The following is a 20,479-nucleotide window of genomic DNA, read 5'->3' as shown; positions in this document are numbered from 1 at the left end:
TTGAGACAATTAGTCCAGGTTTTGCTGATTTTAGTGCTATCTTCACCGCTTCTACGAACCTGTTGTAATGAAGGCGAGTTTTGCAAGCGGTTAGCGTGTACATTCATTGGCATATTTCTACAATGAAATGCACTTTCTTCGCTGTCCATTTGTATGGTCCATCAGTCACCTACACTTCCTGACTATATTTACTACTTACTTTGACAGGTCCAGGAACATTTGGGATAAGGTCTGCAGTGCTCAACATGTCTGATTGGAACCTTTCAGTTCAAGGAAGTACCCAGAACTAAAGGTTCTGGGAACTTTAGATGCAAATGCGGCAATAAAATGAAATGGTTAAAATGTATTTTAAAAAATGGACCCATGGTAAGATCTGATCAAATGTTTTGACCCAAGGTTAGACCTGATGCAATTTCTGGCACACGGTGAGTGAAATCTGAGACCATTTTTTGACCAATGCTTCGATCTCTTGCTGATTTTTGACACATGGTGAGATCTCATGTAGGACAGTTCTATCCACACAAATCTAAAAATGCCTGTTGGGATGCATCTTGCTTGGTAAACATGTGGCTTAGCATTAAAAATAAACAAAAATGCATGGTTACAGACAACCACAATGTATCCCATCAGGCGTCCTGTTGGTTTTCTGAAATGCTTTTCACGTGAGATTTTTACTAGATAGTTTATGTGGGTCTTTAATGCGGATCGGAATCGTTTCAGATTTGAGGACCAAGAACTAAAAGTTCGAACATCTGGAGAGTCCGGTGAGATAGTTGTTTACCGCATACGATCTTGAACTAGGGAGCAAATCTGAGGAGCATCTTCACTCCCCACCATTGCAAGCCTTCAAGTGGCAGTGTTATTATCTCCACACGGTGCGGAGTGTTCCGATTACAGGGTTGTGCGTCGCAGCTTGCCACTTATTCGGCCCGCTACGTTCTCGCCTCACGCCACTGAAGTGAGCCTCAGTCACTCCTAGTACAATTTGAAGAGTGTGTCTACCTGTGTGCTGTACAGTGCCAGTGTGTCCGCATGTCAGTTTTGAGGCCACAGGGCGAGAATGTTCAGTCTTTCCGTCAAACGACAGCCATCTTGGCAGCTTTTGCCCTTCGGGGCTTCTTCCAAGACGGAGGAAGCGAGTAAGCCGGTGAAGGCCGCTCGTGTTCCAACAGGCCCGAGCGTTTGTCAAATATCAGGTGCTGTTTAATGACAATGGGGTCCCAAATGCGGCGCAGCACATATTTTAGGGATGACGGCAGGGACGCTCGTAAATCGCGATGGGCGACAGTCACGCTGATTACGACGATGAATTCCAGTGCAGTTTTTGTACCAAAGCGGGATAAAGAAACTGGATTAGAAACTCGGTAAAACAATGCAGGGGTCCGGGTTGCACTACATGATACGCATCACGGCGGAGTCATAATGAATACAAATTAAAAACAGGAATTACAAATGAGGATGAAAATCACACATCGGATATACTCTGTCACTCGTCAACTTGACGTCACTGAAATTGTTTGCGCAAATTCTTTGAGGGGTTTTAATTGACAAAAAAAGTTTGGAAGTGCCTGTAGATGCCACAAGATGGCGGCAAAGCACTTTTCTCAATTAGATAAGGCTATGGCATGACTAAATGAAGCTCCTCCCTTCACTTGAACAACGAGTCTCAGCACAAAGATGGCTCGAGAAGCGTTATTTTTATTTCGACAGAATAACGGAGAATAGACCCCCCTCCGAAATGTACGAATAGGTGAATTTGCATATGGCGCAACTAGGCATACTTACTGTGACGCCCTTGCATGTGGGAAAGGAGAGCCGCATTCACCAATTCACTTTCAGTCGTTTATTGAACATCAGGAGAAGAGTATATGACAAACTAAATGTGCGCACTCACGCGAGAGCTGCTGTCGGCCACAGCTCACAGTCGGCCACACACGTGCAGACCGGCCAACGTCACACTAAACCGGAAGCTCTGGAAGCTCACAAAGTGATTTGATCGTAAAGGCGACGTCATAGTTTCATCATAGCTTTATGCTAGGATCTCGCCGTGAGCCTCTTTGACTTCTAAGCCTGGGAAAAGGCGACATAAAAGTTATATAAACTTGCTAGCCAGTAAAAAGTCTTTCTTTATTTTGAGACTTGGGTTATGATGAAAAAGGTGAGCTAAATGTAAGTTTGTATTGCTACTTTTGAGCGACTTTAATATTCATTGTTATTGCCATTTTAATGACCTACATGTGGTCACTTAAACTTCCATTGTTGTTGTTTTTGTTCAGCCTTTTTTAAATGTCTACCACATCATCATTGTAGACAGAAATGACTTTTTAGTATTTGTAATCAATGGTGTCTTTTGTTCTTAACCCTTTCTTAACCCCTAATCTAACGTAACCCCAAAAGCTCTGAACAGAATCGGTGGCAAAGGGCAGCCTCGGCGGAGTCCAACCCTCACCGGAGACGCGTCCGACTTACTGCCGGCAAAGCGGACCGAACTCTTGACACCGGTCGCACAGGGACCGAACAACCCGTATCGCAAATCCTTTTGAACTTGCTTAGCAAAATTATGGCCCACAATGTACTCCACCAGTTGGTTTTCTCATACCATTTTTGGTGTGTTTCTTTTTGCTGTATATTTCACTTCTATCCAGGATTTAATGAGCCAAACTTTCCCTGGCCTTTCACATGAAACAGTTGCATGTGCATACGGTAGCGTTTGTAGCTTTCTGTCACGGAGAGATGACTTGGTCCTTTTTCTCTCATCTGTCTTCCCCTCCCGAACGTCACAGCCACTCGGCCGTGGGCCGACGAGAACGGATGGCCGTCCTTGGGCATCAAACGTTGAACGCTGCGGTGCCAGCAAGAGGTGATGAGCGAGCAAAATGAAGGGAAAGGGCGCAACAAAAAGGTAGAAAAAAAACGGGGTCAGCACCAGTTTACGTAACGCCCCCCCACCCCTACTCGTAAGTGCATGCGGCAGCCAGCAGAGGGTTGGGCTCCCACTGTCGTCCTCTTAAGAGGATGGGTGCACAAATTAGGAGGAAGAGTCAGTTAATCTCTTGCCCCATCTGTTGATGGTCCCAGGACTTTTTTAGTTTTTTATTGATTTTTTTTTAAAGCAGCCTTGAGGCAGGTACATCATGACCACACTGGAGTCTACACATAACATCCTCCACTTGTCTTGGGCTTCACTTCACCTCTGTCAAACTGACACCTCGTGTTCATGTCGCGGTTTACGGGCACTTCACCTTCATCCACGTGAGCAACTCTCCAAAAGCTTTTATGACTGCTTCGCTGCATTCTAAATATAGGGGAGACCTGTAAGATCTCACTCTACGTTTTGAGCTGACGATTTGTGCGGTATAAAGGGGCGAGTGAGAGATGCAAAATTTCCAAGGCAGGAGGTCCTCCAGCCTGTGGAAAAATAACAGCATTTGCCATAGCGCAAGACAAGGAAATGAAGCTCGGCTTTTTGTCTGTGGTTGTACATTTGCAAATAAATATTTGCAATGTACAGTCTTTTTTTTATGCAAACACAGATACCAAATACTTCACACCGCTGTATTTAAAAATTAAGAGCTGTCCATGAACTCATGTATTTTGGATTTCTTTATTGAACCTTACCCAGGTAAGGTATTTGCTATAGGAGCTTTTGAACCAACCAGCCCAGGAGCTTTGAGTTCCTGGTCGCAAAAGGTTCCGGTGGCCCTTGTGGTTTGTGTTTCAGTCGCACTTATTAGTTCAGGTTACCTTCAGCAAATGAGGCTGATGTTGCTCAATACTGACACCTACTGGATCTAAAAAAATGCTGTTCTTTCAAGTTAACGTCTTATTTTAGATCTTCATCTAAATTTCTAATATTTCTATACCTTTAAAACCTAACCTTTTATCCAGGTGAGGCAACTGAGAACGGATTATGATTTTCAATGCCGACCTGGCTGCAGACAGTCTTTGAGCTAGTTTGTCCTTTTATTGTATACAGGTACATTTCATCCATGCATCCATTTTCTGAGCCGCTTCTCCTCACGCAGGTCGCGGGCGTGCTGGAGCCTATGCCAGCTGTCATCGGGCAGGAGGCGGGGTACACCCTGAACCGGTTGCCAGCCAATCGCAGGGCACATAGAAACAAACAACCATTCGCACTCACAGTCATGCCTACGGGCAATTTAGAGTCTCCAATGAATGCATGTTTTTGGGATGTGGGAGGAAGCCGGAGTGCCCGGAGAAAACCCACGCAGGCACGGGGAGAACATGCAAACTCCACACAGGCGGGGCTGGGGATTGAACCCGGGTCCTCAGAACCGCGAGGCTGACGCTCTAACCAGTCGCCCGCCGTGCCGCCAGGTACATTTCAATTAATTAGAATGCTATATTTATTCTATTTCCCTTTCGAAGTCCCACAACAAATTTGAGAACAATAAATGAGTCATCTGCAGGCTTCTACATTTCTATATATTTATCTATTTATAATTTATAATTAATAATCTATTCAGGCGATTACATCTTTCTTTATGCAAGTTCTCCAGCTTTAGAGAACATCCGCTCCCATGCCTTTTATGGACCTTTTATTCACCATGTGCTATGATGTAATGTAATATTTAACTTGTTAGTGTATCACATTGTACAGTTTGTATATATATTTGCTTCTATTTTGCTTTGTTTTACTCTGCTATTTGCAGCCAGGTTGACCTTAATGTTAATTGCGACGAATGAATTTGTAGTGGGACGGAAAGGTTGTCCGTCTGTATGTGCTCTGTGTCTGACTGGTGACCAGTCCACGGCCGAGTCCGTCTTTACCCAAAGTCGGGTGGGATAGGCGACAGTTCCATGTGACCCTGAACAGGATGAGCAGTAGCAGAAAATGGATGGATGGATTTCCCAAATTTCCTTCATAGCGAGGGTTGACACTGTCTCACGTTTCTGGTATGCTGTCTCACTTTGCTGTTTCTTCTCTTTACAGCTTTTTGTATTGTCACAAGGGCTTAGGTTCCAGACTTGTATGAAGTTGGATTGATGAGAAACATGTCCGAGAGGTTGCGTCCATCCTGCAGGTAGGCTAACGCAGCACTCGTCATTTAATGTGTCGTTATTAGGAAGATGATACATAAGCCTGTTAATGTTCTTCAGTCGCTGAATCATGGGCAATGCGGAAAGCCAGCACGGGGAGAATGCCTTCTTCGGTACGGAACGTGGCTATTTGTCACGGAAGCATGTGTCACGCTCTCTTCGCATCTCCAACAAGCAGTCGCGGCGATGTCGGCACGCCTCGTCGGGCAAGATAGAGCACAGGAACTCCGAAGCCAGCACGCGCTCCAGCAGCACCCCCAGCATCCCGCAGTCCCTGGCTGAAAATGGTCTGGAGCCTTTCAATGAGACCAACGTCCTGCCTGACTTTGGAAGTCCCATTTGGGTGGACCGTGTGGTCATGAACCTGAGGCCCATGTCCTTCCACCACGACCTGTCCAGTCCCACGGCGCACGGCAACACCATGCTTATCACCCTCCCCGGGCCCACCGCGGACGAGGTGCAGGATGAAGACGTGTATGCGGGCGAGGTAACGTATCTCCAGGACACCCGGGACCGCACCAAGGAGGCCACCGGTTTTACGAAGAAGCGATCCAAGTCGGCGGACACGTGGCGAGACGACAGTCTGGAGTTCTCCCTGTCGGACCTCAGCCAAGACCACCTGACCAGCACGGAGGAGATGATAACCCCTGGCACCGAGCGGGACTTGATGGACTGCGAAGGCCCGCTCCAGTCCATTCCCGCAGAGTCCACAGACCGGGCCAACTCCTTAGACGAACTGTACAACCAGAAGGCCACCGGTCGCAGGCAACCCCACGGCCGCTACGCCAAGTTGCATGACGGCAAATGGGTCGCCGGGGAGGGCGAAGACGATAAGATGATCTGTGAGGAGGACAGCAACACCTACAGCGCCTTCACTCTGCCGTGCAGACGCTCACATTGCCTCTCTGAAGGCTTGCGCGTACCCCAGGTCCCCATGAGCGGCAGCATGCAGGGCAGGAGGGCACAGACCATCCAGGTAAGCTCTTCATTTTGTACACTCATGCGCTTCGAATTTCTTGAAAAGACAACACGCCTTTGCATGCGATAACTACAGTCAACGTATTTGCAATTTAGCGTCTGTGAATTCGACATTCGCAGGTTATTTTTGGGAAGCTATCCTCATTGAGCGATTGATTGAAGTTTATTTCCAACATTGACAAACAAATAGCAATCCGTGACTAATTGACTCCTCCCCATAAAACGTAATTCCCTATAATGCCACAAAGCAGCGTTTTCTATTAGACAAGTCTATGGCCTGACTAAATAAGGCTCCTCCCCTCAGTTCAACGTAGGCACTTGGCACCAAGATGCCGCCAGATGGTGCCAAAGCAGCTTTGGCCTGCGCACAGAAAGCGTATATCGAATAATAGCGTCAGCCCCCCCCCCCAACCCCAAAATCGACGAATACCGTAGGCAAATTTGCGAATGCCAAACCGTAAATATGCAGGGCTTCACTGTGAGTATAACAATCCGAGAAAGAAAAACAGACAGAAAATAGTGTTAGTTGCAATCCAGGCCAGTAGTTGGCGAGCTCACTTTGCACAGAAACGAAATGATACTGGAAAAAATGGTGCATATCCTTTTGATACAGAAATACATGCCTGTAATGGTCCCTGAAATAACTTGAAACTGACAACACTGTAAATTCTGGCGCTGTTATGATGATCCAGCAGTTGAATCTGTGCTGGGTATCATTAAATCTCAAGAAGTATTAAGGCATTCTGCTGCCTAATGTGTGGCCCATTATCAAAAGGTTTGGCCTCAACGGCTTCCACTTTGAGTCCAGTTTTCAAATCATGCCTCAAGCGCTGTTGTTGTGTCAACAAAAAAAAATGTAGTGTAAACGCCATCAAAACGGTGACATTGTATCTTGTTTGCGCTCTGGATAGAGTATGAAAACCAGTGCGGAATCCTAATGCAGACTGGTGGCAACGCAAACAAGACCTTGCAGCCCCCCATACCCACATCTCATTTATTCCCCCTTTTCATTGTGTGTTTCCTCTGCTGCATAAACTGCACAATCAGATTAACAGTCCAAGGAAAGCTCATATTTCCCCCCCCTGCCTGTTTTTCTTGGTCCAGAAGAGAGATGTTGAGGGTGGAGGGGGTGAGCTTAAAGTCACTCCCCGTTTGAAATGCTTCAGCCTTTAGTCATGCTAATGAGCGGAGGCCCGTGGAAGAGTGTCACAGTAAAAATAGTGTGCATGGTGGCCTTGTCAGTGTGAGGCCCCCCCCCCCCGACCCCCACTTTAAAACGCTGTACTGAAAGGAGCTGCGGAGCGCATGATTGTATCACGTGATTGGACGGCAATACCGAGCTCTGCGTTCCCCCAGCTTCCATCTCCCAGGAGCCTTTGGCCATGTGTGTAGGAGCAAGGGTAGGGGTGTTGGGGGGGGGCAGACACGGTGGTGCCACAGCGAGGGCAGCCTGCACTCAAACAACAGCCACGGTCCCGTTTAGACCAGAAACCTTTTGTGCCAGGCGACTTGTTTTTCTGCAACTCTGATAAAACTCGATGTCTGAAGCAGGGTCAGGTCTAGTCCTCGGATGGGATTACCTTGACCTAGCCTCTGTGGGTGAGGATTGGCAAACCAGCTCGTATAAATTTAATTGAAAAGAGCATCTGTTCATAAAAACAAAAACAAAAACCCTATGCCAAAACGTCATCCAAAAACGGTGACCCTGAGTGGGGAAAAACCTGGAAGAAGAAATAAGGATCTGAGCTACTGGATTGTGATGAAGTGTACGTGGTCATCATGCCGTCTCACCCGTCGCGGGCCCCACAGGACGTCACCGGCGGCGAGGGCAGCGAGTACGAGGACAGCGGCATCGACGGGGTGACCGCCGAGGCCGAGTCCCGCCGCTACAAGACCATGTCGGCCTCCTTCTCAGTGTGCTCGGCGGCGGGCGGCAGCGTGTTCGCCGGCAGCGACAGCGGTAGCAGTAACGGCGGCGGCGGCGGGACCGCCGATTGCGCCCAGGGCGTCTACGAGAACTTCCGCCAAGAGCTGGAGATGAGCTCCTGCCAGACGGAGAGCTTGGAGGAGGTGCTGAGCGACGAGCAGAGCACTATGAGCTCCCCCTATCAGTCTGACCCGCTGCTCGGCGCAGGCGCGCAGGGGATGGTGCGCAAAGCGGGCAGGCTCGCTGTCAAGAACTTCCTGGTGCACAAGAAGAACAAGAAGGTGGAGTCGGCCGCCAGGCGCAAGTGGAAGAGCTACTGGGTGTCCCTCAAAGGTTTGTCACACATTGACATTAAAACACTTCTAGAGGCGTTATCACCTGACGTTACACGTACTTTCGGATGGAAAAAACTGATTGCGCCACTCGTAAACAAGCCCTTCCATGTCTCAGCTAAAGAAATCTAAAAACCCTATTGAAAATAGAAGACAAGGCAAACTTTAGACCCTTAAATGTCATTTGACCAAGACAAAGTCATTGTGAAAACAAGGTTAATGGCTTGAATGAGGACTTAACCTTCTTCTCTACCGCCATAGTTTAAGCGTGCAGTCGAAACGAAGATGTCGCGTTGGTAAATCGCTTGAAAGGGAGACAGAACACGGCGGCAGTGGTTTAGTCTGTTAAGACTTGGGCTTTGGATTCAGGGGACACAGTTTGAGTCCCACTATGGACACAAATGTGAAAAGAAATGGCAACTAGTGGTTGGAGAAGTCTCTTTACTGCAATTGGTTGATGACCAGTTCAAGGTGTACCCCGCGTCTCGCCCGAAGTCAGACGGGGTAGGCTCCAGCATATCGATGGAGAGGGACCACAGACTGTCATTGAAATTTCATCAAGTGACGATACAAAAATAGAGAGGGTTGAAATTAAGACATAGTTAACATGATCATTGAGGGACTGGCTAATTAATTGCCTTTCTGTTGCACAAACGTGATGGAGAAATGGGTAGCGCATTTCGAGCTGACGTTAGCACGGAGGCTAGCCATGAGGTTTTGCGAAATTACTCAACAAACATTTTGTACATATCTGTGAGAAAATGTCTTCCACAAACCCGATGATGGACAATCGGTTCCCAGTCTCTTCTTTTAGAAGTGGCGCCTACGCCACTTGGGAGCCATGCGATCGTCTCTGTACAACATTTATGACATCCACTCCATTGTTCAGTGTAAAAAAAAAAAAAAAAAAAAAAAAAAAAAAAAAAAACCTTTTGGGGTGTATCTGGCGTTTTAAGGTCCTACCACTCGGAAGTACCTTGATGCCTATTAATTGCAAATATTATGAAAAGGTTGATGTATAAATTACATGAACAGTGTTCCCCTGATACCATGGAAGAGATCCACAGTAGTTCAGTTCTTTTTTTTCTCTCGCATTTGGCCCCTGGAGAGCAGAATGAAGCTTCTTTCTTGATCAGTCCTCTCCACTTTCAAAGTAACCACCATGTAATCAATTTCTCTCCCTCCCCACCCCCTCGCTCAGGCTGCACTCTTTTCTTCTACGAGACCGACGGGCGCTCGGGAATCGACAACAGCAGCGTCCCCAAGCACGCCATCTGGGCGGAGAACAGCATCGTGCAGGCCGTGCCCGAGCATCCCAAAAAAGACTTTGTGTTCTGCCTCAGTAACTCGCTGGGAGACGCCTTCTTGTTCCAGGTGAGACAGTTAACACTCTATTTGTTTACAAGTAATTAAAAAGTCAATTGCCCATAATATTTCCACAGACGTGCAGCCAGACCGAGTTGGAGAACTGGATCACGGCCATCCACTCGGCGTGCGCCACTGCCGTCGCCCGGCAGCACCGGCGCGAGGACACGGTGCGCCTGTTGCGTGCCGAGATCAAGAAGCTGGAGCAAAAGATCGACATGGACGAGAAGATGAAGAAGATGGGCGACATGCAGCTGTCCGCTGTCACCGACGCCAAGAAGAGGAAGACAATCCTGGATCAGGTACGCCTTTGCGGATGTTTTCAAAGTTGGATTTTTCCCCCACAGAGAAAGAATTATTCAGACTGCAACCGATGCACTTGTCTGCATCATTCATCTCCGAAGAAGAAAACAAACTATTGATGTTTCACTTTCCTCAAAAGAAGACAAGCTTTACACTTTCTTCAAAGAAGACAATCGATAGTGCACTTCCCTAAAAGTGCGTGTACACTTTCCTGAAAAGAAGAGAAGCTCTTGATGTTACACTTTCCAATTACGAAGACAAACTTATTGACGTAGCACTTTCCTAAAAGGAAGACAAACTATTGGTGTTTCACTTTACAAAAAAGAAGACAAGCTACTCATGTTCAACTTTTCTTGAAAGAAGACAAACTATCGATGTTGCACTTGTTGCACAACTGGTGTTGTGCTTTCCTAAAAAGCAACGATTTAATTCATCTTTTGATTTTTGCACTTTTATCTTTTGATTTCTGCACTTATAGTGTGCAGTGGTGTACCTAATATGATGACCAGTGAGTGTATGTCCCAGCATGCAGTTGGCAACATTCATCAGCCCTGCCTCTCTCCCTGTATATTAATGAATTATCTTTAACGGGCCCGTTTCAAGTGAGATCAAGCGGTCTTTGTCGGGTCTGTTAGATCGTGCCCGGTCTGGGCGGTTCTACTGGGTCAGTGTCAGTTTTCCCATTGTGCCCAAGTGAATAGATAAAATGCATGAAACACTGGCAGCCAGCGGAATGTGTGGCATTGTTGCTGTCTTGGCAGCCACAGATGGGTCACCTCTTCCAAACAGCGTTCGCCAGAACTGGGACCGGCCCGGTTGGATAAGCGCAATCAATCGCTCCACCGCCCCAGTAAACATCAGCCACAGAACGCGAAAGCAACAATTTCTCGCTGTCATTCGGCAGATCTTCTTGTGGGAGCAGAACCTAGAGCAGTTCCACATGGATCTGTTCCGCTTCCGCTGCTACCTGGCCAGTCTGCAGGGCGGCGAGCTGCCCAACCCCAAGCGCCTGCTTGCCTTCGCCTCGCGCCCCACCAAGCTGGCCATGGGCCGCCTGGGGATCTTCTCCGTCTCGTCCTTCCACACGCTGGTAAGTCAGCTCTCCCCTTCCTTGCATGGGGACTAAACAGGAACACACTGGAAATGTGCAATTATAGTGGTTTGTCTCTTAACAGGTGATTTCTGAAAAACGGATTATTATCACACGTTCTCAAAATTCAGTTGAATATTGAGGCATGCACTGAAATTGAGAAATCTTTTAAACACTTTTGTTTAATCATTTTGGGTGCTCTTTATAAAATAAACCTAAATAAAAAACATTTTTTTACCAATATTTCCTGCTAAATTTCTGGAACATTTCTAGAAATAAATTTTTTTAATTTTGGGAAAATGTATTGAAATGCTATGTATATTGTGTGGTATTATTATTATTATTAATATTTAGTAGTTGTATTGCTTTGCATTAAAAATGATTAAGTTATGACTATTATATATTTAGTTACATTTATTATTATTGTCCCACTTTTGAATCAGTATTTAAAAAATGTATTTAACTTACTAATTTTGTTATATAGTTTTATTTGTATTTAGATTTTAATGTATTTACTATTTTTCATGAATGATTGCCCACCCCTCTGCATATAAATTATAGTAAATTACAAAATACACTTAATAATAATAATTGTATTATTTATGTACCAGGATAAATATTATTATTTTACAGTATTGTTACATTTTGAGATATTTGCAAATAATTCCAGAACAGGTATGTGAATACAACTGGGCCAATGGGGGAGCAACATTTCATGAATAAATTAGTTTCATCTTCGAATGATGAAAAAAGAATAAAATGATGTATCCAGCTAGGAAGAGCACTGTTATTTTGGTGCCAGGGTGGCACATTCGGGGTTTGGCGTCCGCCTGGGAGCTTCTGAGGCACTGGGGTCACATGACCCTGCAGCTAAAAGCAGCCGTTGTACAGGAAAGCATCTATTTGAAACCTCGCCGCCAACATGCCGGCGTTGCCAAGCGGGTGGGCGCTTGAGCTACTACACACAAGTCGGGTGGGATATTCATGTTTGTATTTTTCTTTATGACTCTCCCACACATCTTCCTGTTCAGGAATAGCCGGTCGGTCGTGCATCATTCCATCCCAATGGTGCTTTTGCGTTTCCATTGCGGGATGATGGCGATGATAGCTGTGGCGTGAAGGCGCCAATGAATTCAGCAATGAAGAAGGCCTCACAGTAAACAAAGGACAACAGTGGAGGACAGCCAGCATTTGGTGTTTCTTCTCGCCAAGACGAGATTTATTTTAGTTTCCATTGTCGCACGGAAGCGACGCTTCTCTGTTCATCAAGCGCCGCCCACCAAAGGATGCCACTTATTTCGATACTCTTTACAATTTTTGACAGTACAAATTCATGCTGTATCGTACCGAACTGCTTAAAATACTGTGAAGGAAATTCAAAGATTTGTTTGAAAATATATGATCAGCTAAGCCTACAGCCCGAAAATGCATCTCCCCTTCGGATTGTCCGCCGGTGTGGCCTCTTAAGAGCGCCTCGTTGTTGTGGCCGTGTGTGCATGCCCGTCACAGGGAGAGGGCAAAAGAGTGATGGCGAGGAAAAAGAAACTCGTTGGCGTGAGATCCGGCACGTGGACAGGGGCTTTTGTTGTTGGCTGTGCACGTCAACATTAGGGTTTTGGCCCTCTCCCCAGCTATTTATGATAAAAGCCACCTTGCGCAATAGAAATAAACCGAATGATCACAGTCAAAAAATAAGTCCAAGGCACACACGACCTACACGTCCTAAAGTTAATGCAATTGCTTCTCTCTTGCCAGTTATTTATGTTAACCGCCACTATGCACAATAGATATAACCACAACAACCAGAAATAATCCACAATCCGAGGTAATCCAGCGTTTTTCAGTGATGGTGTTCAAACGGCAACTTGCGTCGTGGCTTCAGGTGGCGGCTCGGACGGAGAGCGGCGTGAGGCGGCGGGCGCACGCCATGTCACGCTCGTGCAGCAAGCGCAAAAGCCGCTTCTCGTCCCTCTGGGGTCTGGACACCACCTCCAAGAAGAAGACCAGAGCCCACCCCAGCATCAACCAGGTTTGTGTCAGCCCATACTGTTACCTTCAACTTCGTATTCTTCCTCGTCGTATTGCACACGAATGCTGTGTCTGATGTGGGCAGGTCTTTGCCGACGGAGAAGATCTTGCGAAAAGGACTGCAGATGGACGATACGGCGACTCGGCAAAGGAGACCCAAGTTAGTTTTTTTTTTTTTTTTTTTTTTTTAAACGTTCAAATCTGTTTGCAGTGAAATCAAGTCATATCTCTAATTAAAGGCCATGAGGCACAAAGCTTTGTGGTTTTAACAAAGCGCAAACATTGAGTTCCATGTACTGTACTTCGATGAAGTCAGCGTCGTGTCTCCCACTGCAGCCAAACGAGGAGGCGACCGGCAAGAGCGTCCCGCGGCCCGGCACGGAGAGCGACATCTGGCTGCCCGACCACCTCACCCCCTCCTGGGTGTGTTTGCCCAACGACCAGCCGGTGCTGACCATCGTCCAGCCCGGAGAGTCGGCACTGTGCTTGCTGGAAACCATATGCAAGGTTCGAGCAAAACATCTTGCCGAGTACTTTCATGGACATGATGTAGCCCTTTTTATAAGGAAATTCTGGGTGTCAGTGACTACTACTGACCTGAACAAAAAAAAATGACCAAACATGTTGTGTTGGGCGTTGTGCCGCCTGTTATAGCCCAAAAGGTTTAGGTGTTATTTTTGTTTTTTTTCTCGAGTTTACGGAACGTTATTAATCCGCTGTAGTCGACACTTCTCAAGGGACAGACTGGGAAACAAAATTGTATATATTCACATTATTGAATATATTCCTTACTATCTTAATATGTCTTAACGTGTTACTATGCCACTTTGCTATTTTAAAGTTTCCGATGTCACTTTTTATTTTTCATCTACTTTTTACTTCTACTTGCCTGATACTTATTTGATTGTACTATGTATCTATCGAGCTTGTGTTTGAGTCATTTAGCAAAACAATGTCAGCTCTATCGCACGCTATCCAGTTCAGTGTCAAATAGCAGGTGTGCGCCATTAATCCTAGCAACAGCAAAGTGAAGGAATTAGCCAGTTAACTATGTCTGAATCCATTTTTGAAACAATTGACCTGTTGAAATGTAAATTACAGCATCCGTTGCGTCTCCCTTGGAAGTAATTTTACTTCATGGAACATGTTCTTTTCGACTGAAACCACACATCAGAATCAGAATCATCTTTTAAGATGACTAAAATCGCCTTTCAAGCCCTTTACCTCGCTTTCTCAATCGCTCTGCCTCGGTCAAATGACGTTTTTTTGCCACTTAGTACACGTGACATCATGAAAGCGACAGGATCAATGATGGTAGGCAGTGTTAATCCTCACGTGCAGGCCCACCACCTGGATCCCACCAAGCACTACCTTCGGCTCAAGTTCCTCATCGACAACCGAGTTCAGTTCTACATCCCCAAACCGGAGGAGGACGTGTGTGACCTGGTACGTGATGTCTTGTTGGAACATAGTTGCTCATGATAACTCCGACCTTGGCTTCCAACCCTAAATTGAAACCCCAATCCTGGTTTGAAACGCTACTTCTGGCTTTAACCCCAAAATTTGAAACCCTAACTTTGGCTCGGAACTCCAATTCAAACGCTATGCCAATCAGACTTTGTGATTAGCGTTAGGTGACCTAATTTTTATTTTTGTTTGGTTTCCAACAGCTTTACAAAGAAGTTGAAATCTGCTCCAAAATAACAAAAGTGGTCCAGTTCGACAGAGACGAGTCATGCATGATTGGTTACGGTAGGGAACGCTTCACTTCTAACGTTCTCAAGTCTGTTTATCCAACTTAGCTCAACTGATTCATACGTATTCTTAAATGATTCACATGTATTCTTAATTGATTCACATGTATTCCTAACTATTTCAAATGCATTTGGAACTGATTCACATGTATTTGTAACTGTCCGATCTATATTAAAACGACTCATCTGTATTTGTAACTGATTCAGATGGATTCAGGACTAACTCCGGCGTATTCGGAACTTCGTTAGATCTATTCTCCATTGATTCACATACACTCGTGCTAATCCACACTTCGTAACTGACTCACATGGATTTGGAAGAGTTTCAGATGTATTCCTAACTATTTCCTATTCTTAACTGATTCGGATGTTTTCTTAACAGACTCACATGTATTTCTAATTGATTCAAATGTATTTGGATAAATGGATTCCCACATTTGTCACATTTTAAGATGCATTTTGAATATTCGTCACTTAGTCACACGCATTCATAACTTTTGTGTATTCGTAACTGATTCAGAAGTTGTTGTTTTTTTCGTTGATTCGGAAATATTCTCGATTGATGGTGTGATGTATTGTGGCTTGTTGCTCACCCTGTCGCAGCGCTCAGGCGTTTTATATAACCGCTCTTCATCGTCCTCCGCCTCCTCCAGGTTTCTCCATCTCGGTGGTGGAGGAGGACGGAGTGCAGCAGCTTTACATCACGGACGTGAGGGCGGGCGGACTCGCCTTCGCTAAAGGTCTGCCGCACTGACAGCACTTAATGGAGCAAGCAGAGCGCCTGCCGTGTGCATGTTTACAAGCGTGTTTATGCAAAAGGCAGAGCGACTTTTGTGGAAGAGCGCAGTTTGAAAGGACACTGGAAAGGAAACCATAACCGTGCCTTGAAACCCTAAATTGTAACCCAAACCTTGCTTTCAATTCCTAACTTTGGCATCAAAACCTAATTTAAGACTGTAACCCTTATTTTAAAACGTGCTTTAAAACCCTATCCCAGTCTTGAAACCTAACCAACACTTCAAACCCTAATTGGAAATCCAAAGCCTGTATTGAAACCCTAATTTGAAACCCTTACCCTGGCTTCAAACCCTTATTTGCATCACGCACCCAGGTTCGAAACCCTAATTTAATACCCTAACTTTGGCTTCAACTCCTAATTTGGAAATTTGTAACCCTTGGCCTACACAAGCCCATATTTTCCACTCGCCCACGCTCGTGTTTTGCGCAGCTCGTCTAACGGAGTCCGCCGATGTCGGCAGGTCTAAACGCAGGCGACGAAATCCTGCAGCTGAACGGGAAGGAAGCCCACAGCCTGGACTTCTCCGACATGAAGGCGGCGTTCTCGCTGTCGTCGCTGGCGTTGACCGTCAGCACGCTGCCTCCCCTGGAGCGCCGCCAGCTCTGCTTCCTGCCGCCGCGGCGCTCGGACGTGGAGGAGGACCTGTACCTGGACATCTTCTCCCAGAGCCAAGGTGAGCGTCAGCGGACCGACGCGGACCTCCGCCAAGGCCGCACGATCCGATACACGTCGGACTTTTTGGACAAGTCGTGACATGCTCGGCCCTGCTGTTCCACTCCGGGCCTGTTGGTGGCGGTAGTTCGCATTACGAATTGCGTGCGCGCAACTCCCCGTTGGATATATGTGGAGTCTCTCTCGGCCCTTAATACAAGTGGACAGTAAAATGGAAGGCCTAACCCTCGTTTGATGTCAAAACCCTAAATCTGACATCTAGCTCCGTAATTTAAAACCTAACCTATGTTTGAAACCCTGATCCTGGCTAGGAAGCATCATTTGAAACCCTAACCTTTGTCTGAAACCCCGAACCTGGCTTGAAACCCTAATTTGAAACCCTCATGTTGGCTTCAAACTCCAATATGAAAGCCTAACCTTTGTTTGAAACCCTAACCCAGCTCGGAATCAAATTTCAAACCTGAACCCTGTCTTGAAACCCAAATTTGTAACATATTAAAGTGAAATTAGATTTCTTTTGCAGCACCTTTATTCGAAAGCTGCACCAAAATGTTTTGTTGTCTGTCTTGGCCCCTGTGTCAACCCTCAACCAAGTTAACCTCACCTTGAGCCTTTCAATACTCCGTTGTGCTTGTTTTGACGCTTTACGGGGAAACTATTGCGTAGTCTTATGGAAAACAAAGCTCAGTGGGTCTTGCGTGCGGCTTTCAGAGGAAATCCTGGACGACAGCGCGGGGCTGCTGCTGGAGAGCTCGGGAGACAGCTTGGACGACGACGACTGCGAGATCTTCGGCCAGATTGACGCCTGCAGAAAGGTAAGAAAACATCGCACAGCGCATTTTTTGATATGGTCTCTATAGCGCGGGTTTTCACCGATTGCTGTTCACTGCATTCCTCCTTTCAAATCCCACGTTGATGTGACGTGGACATTGCTCTAAATATTTCAATACACGCCTGAGTGCTTGTTTGCCTCAAGGTGAAGAATTTTGCTTCGAATGCAGCATCACAGCTCGGACGCTTTTTGAGTCCAATTCCCATTTGCTGCGATTATAAAACATCGGCGCAGCGATGGGAAGGAGACAAACTTAAGATGGCCGAAAGGACGTTTAACAGTTTTATGTTCTGGCACGTAAGCGAGTGCGAACTGGCACCTCGCTCGCTCCCGGCCAGGCTGGACGCAACATTTGGTGCTTTTTCACCCACAGCGAGATTTTGTCTTCTGAAGAGAACAGGCGAGGGGAAAAACAGCCACCGACAGCAGCGTGCATTGCATCTTCAACCTGGTCACTTTTTCTTTTCTTTTTGTTTTTTTACCCTGTACCTCAACCTCATTTGTTATCGAGCAGGAAAAAAAAGAAAATGTAGCCAATAATTTCGGTTTAGCTTTTAGTGGACTGGTACACTATGTAGGAACGACTAAATTCAATCCAAAAATGTTGTTTTAAGTCATGCTACTTCACACACAGATTCACCACTTTGCGCCCGAGAACTGTCATTTGAAACCCAAATTTAAGGCTTAGAACCCTAATTGTAACTTCTATCCTTGACTTCAAACCCTACCTTGTATGAAACTCTAATTATAAATCATAAGCCTGTTTTGAAACCCAAACCAGCCTTGAAACCCTTCTTAATTTTAACCCCAACCCTGGCTTGAAACCCAAATTTGAAACCTCATGCCAGGCTTGAAACCGTAACTCTAACCTTAATTTCAAAACATCACTCTGTCTTGAAACCCAAACCTTGGATTGGAGCCCTAATATGAAACTTTAACCCTTTTTTTTTGAAAGCCCAACTCCGGCTTCAAACCCAAATTTGAAACTATAATATTGTCTTGAAAGTATTATTTGATACCTTAACCTTAGCTTCAAACCTTCATTTAAAACTCAGATTTGAAACCCTATCCCACCCAGGCTTCGAGCCCTAATTTGAACCCCAAACTTTAACGTGAAACCGTAGCCCAGGTTTAGAACCCTAATTTGACCTCCTAACCTTGTCTTGAAACCCTAATTCGAACCCCTACTCCTTGTTTGAAACCCTAACCCTGTCTTGAAACCCAAATGTGACACCCTATGCCAGGCTTGAAACGTTAACCCTGAATGCAAACTCCATTTGAAACCCTAACCTTGGATCGGAAGCCTAATTTGAAACTTTAGCCCTTGTTTGGAACTCCAACCCAGGCTTGAAAGTCACGTTTGAAAACGATGCCGAGCTTCCAAATCCTAACCCTTGTCTAAAACTCTAATCTGAAACAGTGCCCCCTTGTTTGAACCCAAATGACCGTATTTGGGATGAGCATTAGGTGCAGAGGACTAGTTCCTCTTGTTGCGGGTTTCACTGAATGCGTTACGATGCAACCAAAACCCTCCAGCGCAGTTGTCACCGTCCCCCTTCCCTCGCCCCTTCCCACTCCTGAAACTCTGCATTCACATTGGGCTGCCGCCAAACCCGTCCCGCCTCACGCGCCCCCCCGCGACGAGGAGACTCCTTTCCTTCCTCGCTCATTCCGCTCCACTCCGAAGGCTGAATTGTTGAGGGAAGGAGAGAGCAAAAGCACAGCCGACGCAAAGGAGCGGGAGAGGTGGGCGGCCGAGCGTCTTCCCGGGCTCGTCCTTCATCTCCCGAGCACCTCCTGCTTTCTTTTCCCTCTCCCGACTGGAGGCGAGATGGGCTTCTCGGTCGCGGGTGTAATGTGCGCCAAGTAGAGCTTGATTAAAGTAAAAAAAAAAAAAAAAAAAAAAAAAGAAAGTGGGGAGTCTTGCCGCATCCAGCCATGTCCGCTCTGAAGTGGAGTCATCCCAGGAAGCGCTCGTGCGACTCGCTCTTTGACATGCTTCATCTGGTGAGCTCGCACTCTTTTCCTTCTTCTTACCTGACTGACTTTTCGACTCTCCCGTTTTGCCTCGCGGCTGGGAAGAAGCCAGCCACCGCCGCGAGTCCGTTTCCCCGCGTTGTGCGTGTGTACTGCACCTTTAAGGGGCTCGTGAGAACGCGTGAGGGAGCAGTCTCGCTCGTTATGACAGAGGTGTGTTTTTTTTGTTTTTGTTTTTAAACCCCCCAAAATATTGATTAAGCGGGGATAATTTGCCAATAAGCGTTTTCAGGTAAAGAAAAAAAAATGTCGCATGACATGTCTGTGGCTCCGTAGATATACTGTGTTACTTGAGTGCTTTGACTGCCAACTACTGTCCTGGCATGCATATTACAGCTTTTTTGTAGTTGCTTTTGCAGCCCTGTGCGAATGGCATATTTGACCTTTTTTTTTTTTTTTTTTTTTTTTTTAACTGCATTGGCATGTAAACACCTTTGCCAAAGGCAGTCCTCCGTTTGTTCTCGCAGACGAGGTGTTAATGAGCTGTGACGAGTCTGACTGGACTGTTGCGGGCCTGATTGAGAAAGAGAAAGCAGTGAAAGCGCTTGGACCGGATGGGCCAATACGCTGCAGCTTTCGTTTGAATATCAACTGTTGCATTGCATTAACACGCTGCTGGCATGCTTTCTTTTGTTTTTGAAAGCCTACCTTAGACTCGAAACCCTAACTGTGGGTGGAAACCGTAACCCTTATTTGATTTCCTAACATTGGCTTGAAACGCTAATTTGAATGTCTAACGCTTGTTTAAAACTGTATCGAAACCCCATTGAAACCCTAACCTCGACTTTAAACCCTAATTTAAAAACTTAACCTTTGTTTAAAACCATATTCCAGGCCTCAAGACCAAATTTAAAACCCTAACCATGGCTTCAAACTCTCATTTAAAATCCCCAATCCTGTCTTGAAACCATAATTTGAAACTATAACCCTCATTCGAAACCCTAGTTTAAAACCTTAACTTTTGTTTGAAACCCTATTCCAGACTTGCCTACATTTGAAGCCCTAACTCAGGCTTAAAATCTAAATTTGACATTGCTTGAAACCCTAACCTAAGTGAGTAAATAGTTTAGGATTCGGGGTGCGCCTGCTGAGGATAAGAATAACACTGAGCAGCAGTAGAAGCTCGTCACTAGATTCACAGCCGACACACACAAGAAGTCACATTTGTGTTTGCCAACGCATGTGTTTTCGTTGCATGTGCCACATGCATGGATCTGCACACTAATTAACAAAGTGCATGAAGTGCTGCAGCCTTGAGTGAAAACGCCTATATTGTCTTTACGGGCGCATGATACAACCCT

The 20,479-nt window shown here is 46.0% G+C and overlaps 1 protein-coding gene across 5 annotated transcripts in view; it reads left to right on the top strand.

Annotated features, from left to right (window-relative positions):
• Positions 1-20,479, top strand: part of tiam1b (TIAM Rac1 associated GEF 1b) — a 49,491-nt gene that overhangs the window by 18,207 nt on the left and 10,805 nt on the right. For 2 of the 5 annotated variants that reach the window (XM_061681084.1, XM_061681085.1), the window contains exons 2-16: positions 2,784-2,902; positions 4,955-5,045; positions 5,122-6,037; positions 7,849-8,299; positions 9,500-9,672; positions 9,741-9,965; positions 10,871-11,056; positions 12,939-13,085; positions 13,170-13,244; positions 13,421-13,591; positions 14,426-14,530; positions 14,755-14,836; positions 15,492-15,578; positions 16,098-16,310; positions 17,021-17,124. In XM_061681084.1, the coding sequence (XP_061537068.1) occupies positions 5,132-6,037; positions 7,849-8,299; positions 9,500-9,672; positions 9,741-9,965; positions 10,871-11,056; positions 12,939-13,085; positions 13,170-13,244; positions 13,421-13,591; positions 14,426-14,530; positions 14,755-14,836; positions 15,492-15,578; positions 16,098-16,310; positions 17,021-17,124 (2,925 nt within the window). In that variant the 5' untranslated portion in view covers positions 2,784-2,902; positions 4,955-5,045; positions 5,122-5,131. Of the gene's footprint in view, positions 1-2,783; positions 2,903-4,954; positions 5,046-5,121; positions 6,038-7,848; positions 8,300-9,499; positions 9,673-9,740; positions 9,966-10,870; positions 11,057-12,938; positions 13,086-13,169; positions 13,245-13,420; positions 13,592-14,425; positions 14,531-14,754; positions 14,837-15,491; positions 15,579-16,097; positions 16,311-17,020; positions 17,125-17,169; positions 17,175-19,108; positions 19,149-20,479 lie in introns of all 5 variants that reach the window. The other 3 variants (XM_061681083.1, XM_061681086.1, XM_061681087.1) reach the window with 2 other exon arrangements.

This window comes from Phycodurus eques, chromosome 7 (assembly GCF_024500275.1).
Source record: "Phycodurus eques isolate BA_2022a chromosome 7, UOR_Pequ_1.1, whole genome shotgun sequence".
Classification (NCBI taxonomy): domain Eukaryota; kingdom Metazoa; phylum Chordata; class Actinopteri; order Syngnathiformes; family Syngnathidae; genus Phycodurus; species Phycodurus eques.
Note: the sequence above shows the minus strand (reverse complement) of the source record. Positions and strands in the feature narration are given on the sequence as shown.